Raw genomic sequence first — 22,026 nt, 5'->3', positions numbered from 1 at the left:
TGTGTTTGTCATTCTTGTTTGGTGTGGGTTCACAGTGTGGCACATACAGTATTTGTAACAGTGTTAAAGTTGTTTATACGGCCATCCTGAGTGTGACCTGTGTGGCTGTTGATCAACTATATCTTGCAGTCGCTTACTACGTCTACAGAAGCCAAATACAACATGTGGCTGGGCTGGCACGCTGTTTGTACAGGTTGTAAAGGACGCTAAAGGCAGTGCCTCCACGGTGACCCCTTAATATTGTTGATTGGGTGAAATTCGTGAGAATGATCATCACTGGAGGGGCGCTGAAAATTGGGAGTCACCCGGATAACCGCGATTCATATTAAACACGCAGGCCGCACCAACATTAAATTTTGATATTAAGGTGCGGGCCGCAAAATAACGTCTCACGGGCCGCAAGTGAGACCCCTGATGTAATATGTTCAATATTCACCATATTTTTATCATTTTAATATTTTCCGGGACTGACTTCTTTAGCGCACTGATTTCCAGTTCCATAGCAGCCCACGTCTGACTTATGGCATCATATGTTTGTTTCTACTTCCGGATTCAAACAGGAGTGTTTTTTAATCACCAGACTTTGTTGCGATCCGCTACTTGGATCACCACATATCATTGTTTATACTTCCAGTTGTTGTATCACTCCGTCGTTCTACCCTCTTACTTCCTGTTTAGTCAGTCACCATGGTTGATCATTGATCCCACCTGCTAATCACGGTTTCTGCACACCTGTCACTTTTTGATTACTTCCCTATTTAAGCCCGTCCCTTTTCATTATTCTTTCTGGGTTCATAGTTTGCTCTCACGCAACTGTACGTCTGGATTTTGATCATTTGCTTTCACGCAAGTATTTCTATTCTCGCTAACTTCTCACGTTAAGCCACTTGTTTTTTCCAATTTACATACTGATGATTTGTTTTCTCTTTTGTGCCAGCGTGCAATTTTAGTTTGTCTATTTTTACTTCCTAGTTTGCATACTAGCGTTTTTCGTTTGCCTTTTACTAGCACCAGTGTTTTGTTTCATAGATCCTTTCATTAAATAAATTGTTTATATCTTACCTTTGCTGTGTTCACTTGTTGACGCATCCACGAGGGAATCAAACCCGGCACCACGATGCCAAACGGGCGTAACAGACTTGGTAATAAAGTTAAAGTTAATGTACCAATGATTGTCACACACACTAGGTGTGGCAAAATTATTTTCTGCATGTGACCCATTACCCTTGATCACCCCCTAGGACAGGGGTCGGGAACCTTTTTGGCTGAGAGAGCCAAGAATCCAAATATTTTCAAATGTATTTCCGTAAGAGCCATATCATTTGTTTTTCAACACTGAACACAACTAAACGCGTGCATTTATAAGTAAGACCAACATTACTAGAGTATAATAGGTCTCGTATTCTTTGTAATAACGTTGATATTCTGAAGCTAACTGTGGAGGGGCGTGGCCTGTGGGCCTGCAGCGAAGCAGGGTGTGCCAGGACCGGCCTCGAAATCAGCGACAGGTGCGTAGATGGCCCACTTGGGCCTTGTTATCTGATCACCTGTCGCTCTGTTATAAGCAGTAGCCGGGAGGAGAGACAGGGTTGGAGCTGGAGCCAGAGCGCGAGGGAGAACGAAAGAGAAAAAGACAATTGCTGGAAAGCAACTGAGAGACTTATTGAAAAATAAAAAAATATTGTAACCCTGAAACAGGCTTTCATGTCGGTGCTTGGTGGTCTGAAGAACCCCCAGGGGGGCAAGCCCTAAAAAAAACAATAATAAATAAATCATGCAATTTCTTTAACAAGTGCGGTAGAAAAAGGATGGATGGATTCAAATGCATGAGAATGTTTGATATTTTGACCGTTATTTTTAACAATTTGATTACAAGTGGAATTAGTCATTACTTATCATGTTAAGCAGTGTCAGCTCAGATTTATCTGAGAGCCAGATGCAGTCATCAAAAGAGCCACGTCTGGCTCTAGAGCCATTGTTTCCCTACCCCTGCACTAGGAGGTGAGCGTAGCAGTGAGCAGCAGCGGTGGTCATTTTTGGTGATTCAACCCCCAATTCCAATGACTCGGAATGAATGAATTTAGAGAACGAAGACAACTTATTTTGGACAAATGAGGATACACAACCTTGTCTTTTTGAAACTGAATGAACAGAGGATGAACTACTATTTATTGATGCCAGCACAGAGAGAGGGTGAAACGTTGGAGCAGACAGAAGCCGAGAGAGTGAGGTCGGCCTGACACGAAGCTGCAAATGTGGAATATGGAGACCACTGTCCATCAAGTGAACCAAACTTTTTAAAATCGATCATGCGTGTTATTACAACTACAGTACATACGCCGTCTGGCTCGCTGTGTACAAACAAAACATGAAATGTGGGCTCATACGTAATTTATGAGATTATCATCACACTTTAAACACGTCATGTAAATGCTGCCTCTTTGTTAAGTGGTTATTTTTAATTCAAATATGTCCCTAATTGTGTTATCATGAAAATAAATATATATTTTGTTGATCCATCCATGCACCTGAACCTGTTTCTCCAACTATTTAAATTCAAACAAACTACAGTAATAAATAATGGCATACTTGGTGGTGTGTGGTGAGATTTTTCTAATGCAAACTATGTATTGCACAAAGATATACATAGTATGTATACTGTATATGTAGACTGTAGCTGTGGTGGAACAAACACAGCAAGGTAAACAAGATGGGTGAAAGACAAATTATTTGTCTCCTGCTTACTTTGGATGCCTGCCGATGCCATCGCTGGTAGTCAGTCAGTGTGTCAAAGTTGACAAAGTAGGTCTGAGCCTGCGATCCTGCAGAGCTGAACATCAGACAGTGTTGTCTCCTCTTCACCTCCTCCACCTCCACACAAACACACCATGAGGAATACATGTTAATTCATACAGTTGTAGTTGGCATGATACCGTAAATAGGCCGAAATATTAGAAACACCTCTGTATGATTCAGTACTCAATAATTGGGGGCTATTAGATTGTGCAGATGTGCTTTCAGCCTGCCCTGGACTCTGACCACTCACCTTTCCCCCCACCAGAGGCAGGATGTGCATCTTGCCCGTTAGGCTGTCTTTAACGGAGGCCACAATGAGACATGTTCCGCAGAGAATGACCTGCCGCTCAGCCCACTTGTGCAGCTGCGTCTTGCCCTTCCTGACGCTGAACACGCCCTTCAGTAGGGTGCGCTCCAGCTGGTCGGCATTTAGGGGTCGCTCTGGAGGACAGTGAGACAGAGAGAGAGCGAGAGAGAGAGTGAGTGAGTGAGTGAGTGAGTGAGTGAGTGAGTGAGTGAGTGAGTGAGTGAGTGAGTGAGTCCTGACTGTGAGGGTTAGTGCAGAACCACAAACATCGCACTAATGGACCGGAAGCCTCACCTCCGTCTGCGGTGATGAATAACTTCAGATCTTTCACAGCAACTGTTCTAAAGCTCAGTGAAGTCCCAGGTCAGTCAGATGTCATCTATAAATAAGTTCCCTTACTATGGCCACACTTGCTATTATTTTGTTATATGCCAGTTTTTTTATGTCAAAAGAGGGATGCATATGGAACATCTTCACCAATAGTCCAGTTTTTCACTTGGCCCCATAACAATCAGGACCTTTTAAAGAAACGATACAAATCATACTTAAATCACTGTCATGCTGCAGCTTAGAGTTAAAGTATCAATGATTGTCACACACACACTAGGTGTGGTGAAATGTGTCCTCTGTATTTGACCCATCCCCTTGTTCACCGCCTGGGAGGGGAGGGGAGCAGTGAGCTGCAGCGGTGGCCGCGCCCGGGAATAATATTAGTTAATTTAACCCCCAATTCCAACCCTTGGTGCTGAGTGCCAAGCAGGGAGGTAATGGAACTCACGACCCACCGGTTTCAGGGCAGACACTCTAACCACAAGGCCACTGAGCAGGTTTAGCAGCACTTGCAAGATTCTGCTACATTTAAAGACAGAAAGAGGTTTTGCTTTTGCCGTCAAGAAGTCATGACAGTGTGGATGCATACCGCTTTCCCTGGAAAACTCCCATAGTTTGCCCTCATGTTCCCTTATTTGTGGTACAGTATACTGTCATTAGGATTGTACGGTATACCGGTACTAATAAAGTACCACAATACTAATTAATTGCAATCGGTACTATACAATTTTTTTTAAATACCGGTACCGTTCTTTCATCTGAATGGTGCTGTGCGACGGTGACTACAGAGCCAAGGCGCATGATGTTGAGTGTGTCAAAACGCACACACAAAGTGCATACAAGCAATAACATCTTGGACAGAAAGAATGGCAAAAAACGAAAATTTTACTAGTTAATAAAAAGGGTGGTGAAGCGCAATATGGAGGTATTTGGGCTTCAAAACTAACAATAGAGGTTACGTTTTAAACAGGGAGCTGCTACTATGCAAGTGTTGCTTTAAAACACGCCTCGCCAAACCTGACGATTAGTATTACCACCTTTGCTTCAAACTTAGGTGAACATTTCAATGATAAGCATTCAGATCTGCACACAGAGTTATAAAGAGTGACATGTAAAAATGTAATTGTTACACCTGTCCTGCTCTTCGGCTCCGGTGCAGACCGTAGTCGAGGAGTACAGGGCAGACGTTCCCTCCACGGTCAATGTTTTTGCTAGGGGTAACACCCTTCACTTTACCCCAAAATGGGTCTGCTAAGCTCCGCTTTTGGCTCAGAATGACGAGTCCGCCAATCTGTGACAATCTGGTTGCTTTATTATTAGTTTTGCAGGACACCACCGGACTCGTTCATCACTCTACTGTGCAGTGCACACACTCCCTCTCCGTCTCTTTACCTGCCCACTCACTCACTGACGTCGCTCAGCCAACACGTTGACATTCTCACCAACACACACATGCTACTCTCATAAGTAAACCAGCTCCCCTGCTGTGCACATGCTACATAACATGTAGATACATAGACGCGCACACAGCTGCTTGGCTTGTTGCCAAATATTAGCAAAGTTAAGACCGCCCATCAAATGTCAACTAATGCAAGTGAAATGACTGAATTTTGTAACAAATTGCTACAATTTGTTTTTTTTCCTTAATAAATGTGTCTTACCTGCTACAAGTCTTATTGTTTACATGTATCTATACTTTTATTTTTAGTATTTACTAATAATTGTATGTTTCTTAAACCACAGACCAGGAGTGGCCACCATAAACCATGAATAATATAATACAATGTCAATAAAGCTTTTTATTGTATTTTAATCTAATCCTTGATTATGGCAATGGAAAATTGTAAATTGTTCTTTGAGTGTAACAAGAAAAACACAATGTGTTTAATGCTTTTTAATTTATATTTTAATCTTGTAAAATTGTTATTTGAGTGCAATAGGAAACATATGTTCATTGTATTGTAAGGTTTTCTGTTAAAACAAAGCCAATATTGACGTTTTTCATAGTTCCATTTATTTAGAAAAGTATCAAAAAGTATCAATATACATTTTGGTAATGGTACCAAATTATTGGTATCGGGAAAACCCTAACTGTCATAGCTTGTTACATTGTGCTTCACATGTTGCAGTGTTTTGTGTTTTTTACTTGTTTTTTAAGCAAATGATTGGACTAAATTAAGAGGTTAAATTATTTTTATTTAAGTAATATATTATTATAGTGCAATATTTGTCTTATTTTGTATTATGCTGATCGTTAAAGACAGTGGGTCTTCCATTTCCGTGTGACTGTTTGCAACCTACTCAAGTAACATTTTTATAAACAAGAAATATCAATCAATCAATGTTTACTTATGTAGCCCTAAATCACTAGTGTCTCAAAGGGCTGCACAAACCACAACACAACCACTACGACATCCTCGGTAGGCCCACATAAGGGCAAGGAAAACTCACACCCAGTGATCGTCGGTGACAATGATAACTATGAGAACCTTGGAGAGGACGAAAGCAATGGATGTCGAGCGGGTCTAACATGACACTGTGAAAGTTCAATCTATAGTGGATCCAACACAGCAGCGAGAGTCCCGTCCACAGCGGAGCCAGCAGGAAACCATCCCAAGCGGAGGCGGATCAGCAGCGCAGAGATGTCCCAAGCCAATACACAGGCAAGCGGTCCATCCTGGGTCCCGACTCTGGACAGCCAGTATGTCATCCATGGCCATGGGATCGGACCCCCTCCACTTATAGCTTATATTACAGTGTTTTAACAGAACATTTGTTTTTAAAGTGTCTATATTTAACACGATTAATAATTATATTGGATAAAAAGTTGAACCGTCTTGATTCAAGATTAGCTTCAACTTTGCTAACAACAACGCAGCTTTGGCATTAGCTACATACAATGACAACACAGGACATGCATTGCTAACAAGTGCGACTGTTGACCAAGTTTTTGCAGCCTGTGGTTTTAGCACATGGAAGCCTAGTTCTAACTTAGAGGAATTACCAAGGATGTGACTAAGTTTTTGCACGTCATGGCTGTGTTGTAGTGGCCGGATAATGGCCATACCAATAATGCTTGGTGGATCCTCCAGGCTGTTGCTCTGTACTGTAATCTCCAGTACAACACATTTAAGGCTATTATATTGGGTGAAAAGATTGTGAAGACTGAAGGGTGCTATTTCATGTTTAGAGGACTCTATGGTAAAAGAAAAAACATACATAGAAGGTCCTCAACAGTTTTGTTATGCTGTAGGAAAATATTTGATTTATTACCATCTGCTAGGTGGAAATGTTTTTTTTGCTGTCATGTCCGGTACCAATTAACCAGGATAAACAAGGGTCGACTGTAACCATAATACAACCAACGCAATATAATTTTCATGAGAGATCATGAGAACATAGTCAGTTTGTTGACACAACATGACTCATGTCCTCAATCTTATATTGTCATACTGGATTACTGAAATAATATTTTTTTGTTCCATTACATCATCCACCATTGCATCATTTATTCTTCTTTGTTTTTTTGTTTTTTTATTTAAACAGATACAATGGACAAATGACTTGTGGTGTAATATAGAGTCGTATGGAGTTAAACAATGTTATGTGGCATATGAAACAGCGATATGGTATGTATGGTAAAGCGATACACAAAAACACGGCATCATAAAACTTGTCCTATGTTTTCTTGCTTGAGTGCATGTCCTTAAATTGTTGACGTCGTGTCCTCCAGAACAAAAAGGAAAAGAACCATCCGGACTGTTATAGGCGCCAAGTTTCTAAAGCCAGTATCTGTGATGGTATGGGGTGCATTAGTGCCCAAGGCATGGGTAACTTACACATATGTGAAGACACCATTAATGCTGAAAGGTACATACAGGTTTTGGAGCAACATATGTTGTCATCCAAGCAACGTCTTTTTCATGGACGCCCCTGCTTATTTCAGCAGGACAATGCCAAGCCACATTCTGCATGTGTTACAACAGCGTGGCTGTGTAGTAAAAGAGTGCAGGTACTAGACTTGCCTGCATGTAGTCCAGACATGTCTCCCATTGAAAATATGTGGCGCATTATGAAGAACTGTAAAATACGACAGCGGAGACCCCGGACAGTTGAACAACTTGAGCTGTACATCAATCAAGAATGGGAAGGAATTTCACCTGAAAAGCTTAAAAAATTGGTCTCAGTTCCCAAACGTTTACTGAGTGTTGTTAAAAGGAAAGGCCATGTAACACAGTGGTAAAAATGCCCCTGTGCCAATGTTTTTTTCAATGTGTTGCATGGTATCGGTTCAATACAGCTGAATTTCCCCCAGGGATCAATAAAGTACTTTCTATTCTAATACCATATTTTGCAGTATAGCCCACCTCTATCAAGTGCAGGTTTCACTCATGCAGGACATCCAACTGAAAAGAAAGTCTGTTTTTTATGTTTGCCAGCAATAGTGATCATGAACTGACTGGCAAGCAGCACACCCGCTGCTCTGCCTCTTCATTACACACTTAAAGTCCTTCTGGAATACCTCAGTTAATAATCTTTTTTGATAGTTTCCATGATACACCCGACACATGAACGAGTGCTGCGGTACACCTCACATCTCCTACTGTCTCTATTACCATCGCTCAGTGGAGTGTGTTTGAACAAACTGCATTACTGCATCACAAACACAACAACCCTCCAGAGAGGCCTAAACACATCTTGGAGAAAGGAGGAAGCTTTTCTCCACACTAGAACATAAATTGACAATGGGACCAGAATCCAAAAGAGCTTTCACCCAAAGGTCGTCATCTGTAATTTGCTGAATGTGTTTACTGGGTGAAGGCACTAGAATCTGTCTATGCTGTAGCAGTGGTTCTCACATTTTTTTCAACAAGTACTGCCTCAGAAAACACTCGGCTCTCCAAGTACCACCATAATGACCAACAAGGGTTGTCTCAATACCAATACTTTGGTAACGGTACCAAAATGTATGTAGATACTTTTCTAAATAAAGGGGACCACAAAAAATTTAATTATTGGCTTTATTTTAACAAAAAATCTTAGGGTTCATTAAACATGTGTTTCTTATTGCAATCAAACAACAATTTTTTCCTTAAATAAAATAGTGAACATACTATACAACTTGTCTTTTAGTAGTAAGTAAACAAACAAAGGCTCCTAATTTAGTCTGCTGACGTATGCAGTAACATATTGTGGCATTCCCCATTCTATTATTTTGTCAAAATTATAAAGGACAAGCTGTAAAAATGTATTATTATTCTACAAGTTCATTTGCTGTTCATATTTGCTTATTTTCCGTTTCAACATGTTCTAGTTGGCAGGCTTGAACTGGGACGAGGGTTGTTTTCCCGAGGTGCGAAGCAAATGGAGTGGAAACGGCGTGAAGGTAGGTACATATTTAATTTATTTACTCATAGCAGGAATAAACCAAAAGCGTGCACGAGGGCGGAAGTACAAAAACTGGGCTATGAAACAAAAGACTAGGATAAAGGCTGCAAACTACAAACATGAAACAAAAACACTTGCGGTGTGGCATGAATAACGAAAACTTACGTGGACAAAATGAACAGCATAGCAAGGCATGAAGCAGATAATCGAGGGCGTGAAGGAAGTGATGTTGCCAGGACGAAGAAAGAAACAGAATGGCTTAAATAATAACTGTGATCATTACAAACAGGTGTGAGGGCTGAGGACCGGGGCATGACATGGAGACAAGGTGGAAACTAATGAGTTACTATGGAAACAAAAACAAACCAGGAAGTGCAAAAAAGGAAAGAAGTGTCCAAAAAACCAAACCGAACATGACCAAAAAAAACCATGATCCATAGGTGTGACAATAGTGGTTAGAGCTGGGGTGCCCATTACGTCGATCGCGAGCTACCGGTCGATCGCGGAGGGTGTGTCAGTCGATCCCAAATGAGGCATTAAAAAAATAGACATAATAATGAGCAATCATTAATGTTCACCAAGACTTCACTTTCGTCAGTTGTTTGACATTCTCGGCACCCGAGGATCTTGTGAGATGACGCTGGCTGCTGCGAGGTCATTATTACGAAAAAAATCACTTACAGGACGGAGAGAAACACTTTTTATTTCAACAGACTCTTGGGCCGTACCTGCTGTCAGAACTCTAAAGACCGACAGCACAGTTCCTGTCTTCACCATAAAAGACCTGATTCATACTGCCTGTGCTAACAAAATAAGAGTCTCAGAAAGCCAGCATGCACAAGCTAGCAATACGGAGTTTGATGCCAATGTATTTCTCCCCCGCCCTCAGCGATCGCTCCCTCACCTCGCTCGCCCACACACTCACCGACGTCACTCACCTGCTGTCAACTCATTAAAGGGCCACACACACATCTGCTGCTCTCATAATAAAGTGTTTGAAAACGAATATGCCAGTTGGACAAATGAGATGCCAAATCCAACCACTTTCATGTGGTATTGGACAGAAAGGAGGACTTTAGTTCTCCTCCATTTGAAAATGCGGACATTATCAGCACCACTGTCTGATTCCAATCAATGCAAGCCATCAGAATCAGGTAATACACCAACTTATATTGTTGTCTTCATGAAATAAAGGAATCTATATGTGTTAAATATGCTTGTATTATCATTAAACACCATTAACTTGTTAACAAAAATGTCCCTTTTCTAAATAAATAAATATAAATTATAAATATGAATGAGGTAGATCTCCTCGACTTGGTCTATTGAAAAGTAGCTCGCCTGCAGAAAAAGTGTGAGCACCCCTGGGTTAGAGTGTCCGCCCTGAGATCGGTAGGTTGTGAGTTCAAACCGCAGCCGAGTCATACCAAAGACTATAAAAATGGGAGCCATTACCTCCCTGCTCGGCACTCAGCACCAAGGGTTGGAATTGGGGGTTAAATCACCCAAAATAATTCCCGGGCGTGGCCACCGCTGCTGCTCACTGCTCCCCTCATCTCCCAGGGGATGATCAAGAGTGATGGGTCAAATGCAGAGAATGATTTCGCCACACCTAGTGTGTGTGTGACAATCATTGGTACTTTAACTTTAACTTCAACTATATACACTTCTGTAAAAATTTAATAATCACTTATTTTTCTGTTGTTTGGATACTTTACATTAGTTTTGGATGATACCACAAATGTGGGTATCGATCCGATACCAAGTAGTTACATTTGGTCATAATTTATGTTCTCATGTGTCCAGGGACGTATTTCCTGAGTTTAAGACTATAGTATGAATTTTTTTTTAAAAAAGGTTTTGTGATGATGAAAAATATTGATGTTATCATAGTAGTATCGACAAGATACGCTCTGGTACTTGGTATCATGACAGTGGATGTCAGGTGCAGATCCACCCATGGGGTTTGTTTACATTGTGACGCCGGTGAGCTACCGTATCTTCCCACGGTGTGTAGTGAACAATGTTTAGCTATTCCTCGTCCTGCAGGGATGATACTTGCAAGAACATACTTTCTTTGTCGCCATGGAGGCGAGGATTCGTGACTTAGAAGAAGTTTAACAGAGCCGATTGCGAATGAACATTAGCTGCTAACTAGCTAGCCATGTTTTAAAAGCACTTGTGGGTGTTTCCGTGTTATAACTTCACCTTTATCGTTAGTTTTTAAGCCAAAATGCATCCACTCTCCCTTTTCTGTCTACACACTGTCTGCTTGTAAGTACTCCGTGATTGTGCACTGCCGAACATGCTTCTCTGCTCGTAAACCAGCACTGTCACGATGTGAAGACGACGCACCTTCATGCTTGTAAAAAATGTTTCATGGCAACCCGGTACTTTTCAAACAGAGTATAGTACCGCCTTTAATTCATTGGTATCGCGATACTATACTAGTACTGGTATATTGTACAACCCTATGACCAACATTAAGATAAAGTAGTGTAGTAGGCCTAAGTATTCATTCAAAACAAGGTAGAGGTATTATTTTACAAGCATATTAAATATTTGTGGCCATTGTAACATTACACAAAGTTTGAACAGTAACACTGTGTTTGACTATAGCAACATTTCTGAGTCATAGAAAGGACTTCCATTGAAGGCTGTTAAACCTTTTGATAACTGCTGAATTCATGTCATTACAATATTTGGAGCCCGTCAGTTGGAGAATCACTGGTCTATAGGAACAAATCACATGTTGGTGCAGATCTGGATAAATGTGCTTACTTTCTCATCAACTATACATATTACCATGCAACTACTGCATTTGCTCTACTGTATTAGCAATTTTATAATGGTAATGTTTTGAGACTTAGCATGCAGTGTAACACAGTATTTGTTTGCTCCCTCCAGTAGCTGATCATAAACGTGCTCTGAAGGTGTTTGCTTGTTTCTGCTTTGCTAGACTGAATTGCCTCATGAGTAAAATTACACTACTTATATTCTGCAACATTTTTATTTAGTGGTGAGTCAACATGTCCATTTCCGTGTCCATTCAAAAGCCAACAGAGATAAGTGTTCCCTTTATTTCGAAAATCCTCGAAAAAATTGTTGCAGAGCAGCTAAATGAGCACTTAGCGTTTAACAATCTATGTGAAACCTTTCAATCCGGTTTCAGGGCAAATCACTCGACTGAGACAGCCCTCGCAAAACTGACTAATGATCTATTGCTAACGATGGACTCTGATGCGTCATCTATGTTGCTGCTCCTCGATCTTAGCGCTGCTTTCGATACCGTCGATCATAATATTTTATTAGAGCGTATCAAAATACGAATTGGTATTTCAGACTCAGCCCTGTCATGGTTTAACTCTTATCTTACTGATAGGATGCAGTGCGTCTCCTATAACAGTGTGACCTCGGACTATGGACTATGTTAAGGTAACGTGTGGAGTTCCCCAGGGTTCGGTCCTTGGCCCTGTACTCTTCAGCATCTACATGCTGCCGCTAGGTGACGTCATACGCAAATACGGTATTAGCTTTCACTGTTATGCTGATGACACCCAACTTTACATGCCCCTAAAGCTGACCAACACGCCGGACTGTAGTCAGTTGGAAGCGTGTCTTAATGAAATTAAACAATGGATGTCCGCTAACTTTTTGCAACTTAATGCCAAAAAAACGGAAATGCTGATTATCGGTCCTGCTAGACACCGACCTCTATTTAATAATACAACTTTAACATTTGACAACCAAATAATAAAACAAGGTGACTCTGTAAAAAATCTGGGTATTATCTTCGACCCAACTCTCTCCTTTGAGTCACACATTAAAAGCGTTACTAAAACGGCCTTCTTTCATCTCCGTAATATCGCTAAAATTCGCTCCATTTTGTCCACTAAAGACGCCGAGATCATTATCCATGCGTTTGTTACGTCTCGTCTCGATTACTGTAACGTATTATTTTCGGGTCTCCCAATGTCTAGCATTAAAAGATTACAGTTGGTACAAAATGCGGCTGCTAGACTTTTGACAAGAACAAGAAAGTTTGATCATATTACGCCTGTACTGGCTCACCTGCACTGGCTTCCTGTGCACTTAAGATGTGACTTTAAGGTTTTACTACTTACGTATAAAATACTACACGGTCTAGCTCCAGCCTATCTTGCCGATTGTATTGTACCGTATGTCCCGGCAAGAAATCTGCGTTCAAAAGACTCCGGCTTATTAGTGATTCCTAGAGCTCAAAAAAAAGTCTGCGGGCTATAGAGCGTTTTCCGTTCGGGCTCCAGTACTCTGGAATGCCCTCCCGGTAACAGTTCGAGATGCTACCTCAGTAGAAGCATTTAAGTCTCATCTTAAAACTCATCTGTATACTCTAGCCTTTAAATAGACCTCCTTTTTAGACCAGTTGATCTGCCGCTTCTTTTCTTTCTCCTATGTCCCCCCCTCCCTTGTGGAGGGGGTCCGGTCCGATGACCATGGATGAAGTACTGACTGTCCAGAGTCGAGACCCAGGATGGACCGCTCGTCGGGACCCAGGATGGACCGCTCGCCTGTATCGGTTGGGGACATCTCTACGCTGCTGATCCGCTTGAGATGGTTTCCTGTGGACGGGACTCTCACTGCTGTCTTGGAGCCACTATGGATTGAACTTTCACAGTATCATGTTAGACCCGCTCGACATCCATTGCTTTCGGTCCCCTAGAGGGGGGGGGTTGCCCACATCTGAGGTCCTCTCCAAGGTTTCTCATAGTCAGCATTGTCGCTGGCGTCCCACTGAATGTGAATTCTCCCTGCCCACTGGGTGTGAGTTTTCCTTGCCCTTTTGTGGGTTCTTCCGAGGATGTTGTAGTCGTAATGATTTGTGCAGTCCTTTGAGACATTTGTGATTTGGGGCTATATAAATAAACATTGATTGATTGATTGAAGTGCTAATTTAGCATCACTTCTAATGCCAACATTGTAACTAATTCACAGCCGTGTTTCTAAAACAATCATACTATTTCAATGGTAAATGGTAAATGGGTTGTACTTGTATAGCGCTTTTCTAACCCTTTTTAAGGAGCCCAAAGCGCTTTGACAGTATTTCCACATTCACCCATTCTCACACCCATTCACACACTGACGGTGGGAGCTGCCATGCAGGGCGCTCACCAGGACCCATCAGGAGCAAGGTTGAAGTGTCTTGCCCAAGGATGCAACGGACGTGACAAGGATGGTAGAAGGTGGGGGATTGAACCAATAACCCTCAGATTGCTGGCACAGCCACTCTACCAACTTTGCCACGCCGTCCCGTTTAAGTTTATATTGTAGATGAACATTTTCCTTACATATATATTGTCTGAAGAACATTTGTTTTTTTGAATAGTTTTTGCTCAATATTGTGTTTTATTTACTTTTTCAATTAATACCCCCCCCCCCCCCCCGTTTACCTGTATCTCATCTTTTTTGTAAGGGGCGCTGGAAGCCGACAGAACCGTCAGCGATCCTGTTCTGTCTCCCTGTAATGTTTGTCTGCTCTTGAATGGGATTGTGCTGAAAATTGTAATTTTTCTGAAGGAATAAATAAAGTACTATATAATTTAATCTAATCTAAAATAATCTAATCTAGCAGTTTTGAATTGGCTTCACTTCAGTAGGAGATATTGAACAAGTTTCTGTCTCCTTGGATTTAAGAATCTTTTTTTTTTTTTTTTTTACATATTTATATGAACTTTGGACATTTTCTGGAATATAAACAGAAACCTATTGAATTGAACTGTAGTTTTCAATGTAGTCTTTTGCTCATACATAATTATTTACAGTAAATGCAAAGCTTTACATAACTTGTAAAATATTATCAATACATTATCATATATTGATATATATTTGTTAAATGGCTCCAGGCCTGGCCATGGTAAATAATTTTCTATTAAGTGGCAATTATTCATTATAAACTGAATATGTTTATAGCTACAGCATAAACAAACTATTTACAAATGTCTAAATAGGGTTTTGAAGAAAGCCCTCAAGACATGAAATAACAGCCCATAGTCATCTTTACAACTTGGTAGCGCAATGTGGCGAGAGACGACTGTATTTCAATACTCACAAGGCTCTAGTTAGCCCTATACCTCCTTGCATGTTACACAAATGGGGCCACGGACAAAATCTTTTTGAAGGCCACAAAAAGCCTGTACATAATGCACAGTATTAAAAAGGATCTTACAGCATCTGAAGATCTACACATGACATTCCTCGAGGGTCACTCCACAGTGTTGTGTGTATCCATGTTTAAAGTATCTGAGAACGTCCACCATATTTCAACAACTGTTTTTTTTTATAAAGCGTCTTCTTAAGGGATAATAAGAAAAATACCTTTAGATACACTTTAGGGTAGTCAATGTACAGCTCATTAAGTTTCATTAACCCCTGAAAACAAAACTAAGTTGAGTACAATCATTGTCTAAATAGCTAGGATGCATTGTTCTGGGTCACAGGTGCTTTGGGTAAGAGGTGGCGTCCACCCTGGATTGGTCACCAGTCAATCACATGACATTTAAACTCACATTCACACCAATGGAACCTTTAGAGGGTATATAATTAAGCCTAGGCTGTTCAACTGGCGGCCCGGGGGCCAAATCCAGCCCAGAAATTACAACATACTGGTGGTTCAAAACCTATGAAAAAAACAGTTTTGCAGCAAATTCCTGAAAACACTATAGAGCTTATGTTATAAAGAGGAACTTCGACCACTGTAAACACATTGGCAGATCTTTGCATTGACACTTTAACCTTATTAGCAAACATAAGCTCCGAGTTGTGATTTACATAACTGAGGCATTCCTCAAGGCACCCCTTTAAGTCATCTCCTTTTTAGCGGTCCCATCCATCCATCCATTTCCTACCGCTTATTCCCTTTGGGGTAGGCGGGGGGCGCTGGCGTCTATCTCAGCTACAATCGGGCGGAAGGAATGGTACATCCTGGACAAGTCGCCACCTCATCGCAGGGCCAACACAGATAGACAGACAACATTCACATTCACATTCACATTCACACACTAGGGCCAATTTAGTTTTGCCAATCAACCTATCCCCAGGTGCATGTCTTTGGAAGTGGAAGAAAGCCGGAGTACCCGGAGGGAACCCACGCAGTCACGGGGAGGACATGCAAACTCCACACATAAAGATCCCGAGCCCAGGATTGAACCCAGGACTACTCAGGACTTTCGTATTGTGAGGCAGGTGCACTAACCCCTCTTACACCATGTTGCCCCTTTTTAGCAGGTATAATATTTAATTGTAATGTGATTTATGTAACTAAGGTGTTGCGGTAGCTTGTTTACTTCAGATGCAGTCAATATTCATTTGTTCAACTTCTTTAGTCGTACACTCAAAGCTCGATATAAAGCGGCTCAATATGACGCCATATTCTATACAAGATGATCATGCCATGAACCCCCAATTGATCACCCCCGTTTACATCGCTGTGTGGTGGCTGGTCGACTGGTGTGTAGGAATAGCTAACGGGCTAAATCTGTTATGCGTCTTAGCCAACTCACCATAGCTTGTAGGCCGTTTAGGGCTGCTACAACCTGGGCTGGTTAGCTCAATATAGCACACTGCAAAAACAGAAATCTAAGTAAGATTAAATATCTCAAATAAGGGTGATATTTGCTTATTTTCTGTCTGATAAGATAATTCTTCTCACTAAGCAGATTTTATGCTAGAGTGTAAATGATCTCAGTAAGATATTACAGCTTGTTGCTGAGATTTTATGACCTATATTGAGTATAACATGCTTGAAACTAGAATATCAACTGTTGCAAAGCTGTGTCATCAACACTCACAGGTATAAAACTACTTTTTTAAAGTAATATTTTCTTATTTCAAGCATGAAAAAAAAAAATCACGATGCTGAGCGCATATCATTATGTCAAGATAATGGCACTAGCATTTACTTAATTTAAGTATATTTTTCAAAATATTGAGCAAAAAAAGTCTGTTTTTCTCCTACCAAGAAAAGTACACTTGTTATTAGTGAGAATATAATTATTTTAAGGTACTATTGGGTTCATCGAAGTTAGTTAATTTTACCTGTTTTGGAAAGTCTTGACAACCCCAATGTTCTTGTTCTATTGGCAGATAATTTTACTTAGTTCAAATAAAATACCCCTAATTTTTGTATTTTTTTTTCTTGTTTTGTAACACTGACATTTTGCAGTGCAAACGTGTCAACAGCTTTAAAAGTTCCGAAGTTACTCTGCTATAACCGGCAGACATGTCCCTCTAGCAGGGACAACTTGTCTTCGGAGCATGGAGCTTTAGACCAGGACTAGCTTAGCTGCTAGCTAGCTGAGTATAGAGCTAAATCAGGGTCAAAAGTTTTGTACTCGGAAAAAAATAACTTTGAAACCTAAAGTTCAAGTTTTGATTTTACATTTATAAAAAATACATTAGTGTATTCCAAATAAAAAGAAGTGAACATATTTTTTTAGATCGACTATAACTTTAATCCACAAATAAAAAAACATTTTGAAAACATTTTGAATTTTAATCTTTTACTTTTATATATTTTGACATTTGCACGTGATTTTTCCAGATGTTTTTCTTTATTTTTTCAGCTTCAAATATTTTTATTTCAAATTCAAAATGTTTTTTTTGGGGAGTTTCAGACTTTTGACTAATTTTTTACGTGTGGTGCGAGGGACAGGGCTTCATGACAGACCAAACAGCAAAAGGATAAGGAGTGTCCCCCATAATGTTGCCTTCAAGGAACTTAGGAACTAATTCAGTTCAAGCCAACACTTTATATAAACAACACCATGTGATTATCAGTGAAATAAAAGATGCCAGTGAGAAGTGAAGGCTCTTTTAAACAGCAGTGAAAACAAATTACAGCAACTAATTATGCATTTTAACTGCAAAATGTGTGAACATTAGGCTAGTATGTACAAAGTTATGGTGGACTAAATGTGCTGACACTTCATTGCGCCTGTCATTAGATGGAGATGTCGACCGGTTCAAGATAGCGGCCCCAAGGCTCGTGAGCTCCAAAAGACAGTCGTGGAGCAGTTAATGCAGTTCTGCAATTTGTTCTGTTAAAAACAGCCTTCACCTCTCACTGGTATCATTTCTTTCACTGACACTCGCATCCTGTAGTTTATATAAAGTATTTGATTAAACTGAATTAGTTCCTGAGTTCCCTGGAGGCACCGTGACAGGGGACTTTTGCTGATTGGTTTGTCATGAGGCAGCGCCACTCACCCGTGCTACGCAGAAAGAAAAAACAAAACAAATGTATTACATTAAAAAAAAAAAGATTTGGATATGGAAAAACAGGATTTGATTTTGAAAAACAAAAAATTAAACAGTAAAAAACGTACTTTGAATCTGAAAGAAAAAAGCTAAAATATAAAAAATAAATTATGAAAGTGAAACATGGAAAAAAATAGAAATCATTCAATGTGTGAATCAAAATGGTATAAAACCTGAAAAAAATTTGTTCACTTTTTTTTTTAATAGACTGGACTGTTTTCCAAATTCAACATCAAAACCTGGACTTTTGGTTATATATATATATATATATATATATATATATATATATATATATATTATGTATATTATGTACTATATGTATGATATGGAGCCCTGCGATGAGGTGGTTACTTGTCATGGGTGTACTCCGCATTCCGCCCGAATGCAGCTGAGATAGGCTCCAGCGACCCCCCGTGACCCTAAAAGGGTCAAGCGGTAGGATATGGATGGATGATATGGAACTGACTACGACATACGTAGGCACTATAGAAAGCCTACTGACCAACAGCATCTCTGTCTGGACTGGAGCCTGCAGTGCCTCAGACTGGAAGTCTCTCCAGAGGGTGGTGACAGCGGCGGAAAAGATCATCAGGACTCGTCTTCCTCCTATCCAGGAAATCGCAAAAAGCTGCTGCCTGACCAGTGCCCAGAAAATCTGCAAAGACTCCTCCCACACCCACCAAGGACTGTTTTCACTGCTGGACTCTAGAAAGAGGTTCCGCAGCCTCCGTAGCAGAACCTCCAGGTTCTGTAACAGCTTCTTCTCTCAGGCCATAAGACTCTTGAAAACATCATAATAATCACCTCAATTCCCCCCAAAAATTGTCTAACTCGCTGGAATATAAAGACAATATAACATACATCCATAAACATGGATGCATTTGAAAAAGTGCAATGTATTTATCTGTACAGTAATCTATTTATTTATATCTGCACCTTATTGCTCTTTTATCCTGCACTACAAGCTAATGCAATAAAATTCCGTTCTTATCTGTACTGTAAAGTTCAAATTTGAATAACAATAAAAATAAGTCTAAGTCTAATACTCAATAAACAACAATATCTAATATCTATTTCCACAGATTGCATGTTGTCATTTGTAAAATCATGAGTCAACTTGCACATGTCTTCTTCGCCATAAAGAACTTCTCTAAAACAAGGGTTCTCCCTTGGTTGGTGTGGAAATAGGTTTGTCCTCTCAATCAAAGTCCAGTCAGAGCTCGTAATCCCGCAAATAAATTTGACCATCCCTTGTGACGTGCCAGGGGTTAGAGTGGGTTCAATACTCCTCCACGCTCGTTTCATTACTTTATGGGTTTGGGAGAGCAGGATGACAGATCTGTTTGCCACACACACCAAACTAATTGCCACCTTGTGTGGAACGCCCTCTGTGGGGAGGCGGCCAAGCCACGCAGACAGTGAGACAAGTGACAGATCAGCGTGGGCCGCAGCCTTTACTCCAGAGAGTCGTTTGGAGACGTGGCGTGCATAGTGCGCAGCGACAATGATGCAAAGTTAGAATTGTGATAGTTAATTAAAAAAAATAGGAAGTGGACATTTTAACTACAACAGGGTGGAGGACTATTTAACTTGACATAACAGGAAAACTGTGGTCCTTCACGCCTCATTGCTTTGGCCATTGACTCATAGACTAACATACACAGGAAGAACACAATTATTGAGACATGTTCAGGAAGTAAAAATAAAAGAATATACATAGTTGATCCCCGTCTTTGCAGCTATAAGTCTAACCGCTAAAAGACGTAAGAGTTCTTCCACACCAATCTCATCCAAGCATGCCTTGGCCGTCCCCAATCTGTTCCCACGAAGATGAGAGCCGTTTGCAAAATGTCTTCTTGATGAATAATTTAGACCATGGGTGTCAAACTCTCGCCCGCGGGCCAAATTTGGCCCGCCGTGTAATTTCATTTGGCCCTTGAGGCAATAATAAATTAACATTAGAGCTGGCCCGCCGGTATTATACAGTGGCGGTGCCGCTGTATCACCACATTCAACGCTAATTTTCATACTTGCCAACCCTCCCAATTCTTCCAGGAGAATCCCGAATTTCAGTGCCCCCCCCCGAAAATCTCCCGGGGCAACATTCTCCTGAATTTCCACCCGGACAACAATATTGGGAGCGTGCCTTAAAGCTACTGCTTTTAGCATCCTCTACAACCTGTCGTCACGTCCGCTTTTCCTCCATACAAACAGCGTACCCGCCCAGTCACGTAATATATGCGGCTTCTACACACACACACAAGTGAATGCAAGGCATACTTGGTCAACAACCATACAGGTCACACTGTATGGCTACTTTAACACTGTTACACCACACTGTGAACCCACACCAAACAAAAATGACAAACACATTTCGGGAGAACATCTGCACCGTAACACAACATAAACATAACAGAAAAAATACCCAGAACCCCTTGCAGCACTAACTCTTTAATATACCCCCCCGCTACCAACAAAACTCGATTTTGCATGTCACTATAAAGTTATATAAGCCTTGCTTGTTCAATTCTCAATGCAAAACTTGTGTGGGTCCCTATTAAAAGGTTAAGTTGTTCAACTTTGGCCTGCGGCTTTGTTCAGTTTAGAATTTTGGCCCACTCTGTATTTGAGTTTGACACCCCTGATTTACACTCACGGATTTAGTGCTACCAATGGGGGTGTCCACATTTTTTCGCATCACAGTTAAATTATGGGTATCCAAACATCAAAGATTTCAGACGCAATTAAAAAAAAGAAACACACTCACTCTTGTATCTAACTTTATTGTTGTTGTTTTTTGTAAATATCTGTTGAACCAAATGCAAACGAAACTGTGCATAATTCGTTTTTCAATTTCAACTGAACAAAAAACAAAAAAAAATTAAACACTTTTTTTTTTTTTTCAAATGGCATCCATCTGCAAACAGATAAAAGCATTTAAACTATATCTATATAATATCTCTGTATTTTTAGGCCATATCGTGATGTATGATATACTGTATATCTCGGTATTTTGCCTTAGCCTTGAATGAACACTTGATGCATATAATCACAGCAGTATGATGATTCTATGTGTCTACATCAAAACATTCCTCTTCATACTGCAATAATAGCTGCTCATTTCAAACTTTCATGCAGAGAAGGAAATCACAACTAAGTCAATTGACCAAAACTGTATTTATTAAACAGTTATTAGCAGTGACTTTTCAAATGATGCTACATATGCTGACAAATTAAAGTTGTCTATTCGACATCTTCCTGCTTGAAGCCGAACCACCGCCAGACGATGGACCCCGTGCTGGTTTTTTTGGGAATTAATTCTTCCTTAATTTGTTACCAGATTCGCACCTTCTTTCGCTCGTATTACCACTCGCACGGCTTCGCTAGCGTCACAGCTAACGTTACCCATGGTACCTCTCTGCTGGGCGAGGGCATATACGTATGTGACGTATGACGTGACAGTATGTGACGTATGTAAGAATCTGCGCTTACTGTCTGTGAGAAGGAGACACGGGAAAGAGCAAGGAGAGCCGGTAGTGTAATGCCCGCAGCTAAAAGCAACTGCATTAAAACGTATACTCAAATATTAAGATATAGTCATTTTCTATATCGCAAAGAGACAAACCCGCGATATATCCTGCATATCGATATATCGCCCAGCCCTAATTTAAACTCACGTTTGCTCGCTGAGCTCACGCAAATGGTGGTCTGATTCTCGGCAGGCTAAATTTTCCATACACAAAGGTCGATAATTTAGAGCATGGGTGTCAAACTCTGGCCCGCGGGCCAAATTTGGCCCGCCATGTAATTTCATTTGGTCTTTGAGGCAATATCAAATTAACATTACAACTGGCCCGTCGTTATTACACAGCAGCGGTGCCGCTCTAACACCGCAATTTCCCACACTTGTC

At 40.7% G+C, this 22,026-nt stretch overlaps 1 protein-coding gene across 1 annotated transcript in view; it reads right to left on the bottom strand.

The window, feature by feature from the left end:
* Positions 1–22,026, bottom strand: part of phlpp2 (PH domain and leucine rich repeat protein phosphatase 2) — a 97,016-nt gene that overhangs the window by 52,334 nt on the left and 22,656 nt on the right. The window contains exons 3-4 of the mRNA XM_061882311.1: positions 3,047–3,237; positions 2,746–2,871 (exon numbers count right to left, since the gene is read on the bottom strand). Of these exons, the coding sequence (XP_061738295.1) occupies positions 2,746–2,871; positions 3,047–3,237 (317 nt within the window). The remainder of the gene's footprint in view (positions 1–2,745; positions 2,872–3,046; positions 3,238–22,026) is intronic.

The sequence above is a fragment of the Nerophis ophidion genome, linkage group LG02, assembly GCF_033978795.1.
Source record: "Nerophis ophidion isolate RoL-2023_Sa linkage group LG02, RoL_Noph_v1.0, whole genome shotgun sequence".
In the NCBI taxonomy this organism is placed as follows: Eukaryota; Metazoa; Chordata; class Actinopteri; order Syngnathiformes; family Syngnathidae; genus Nerophis; species Nerophis ophidion.
Note: the sequence above shows the minus strand (reverse complement) of the source record. Positions and strands in the feature narration are given on the sequence as shown.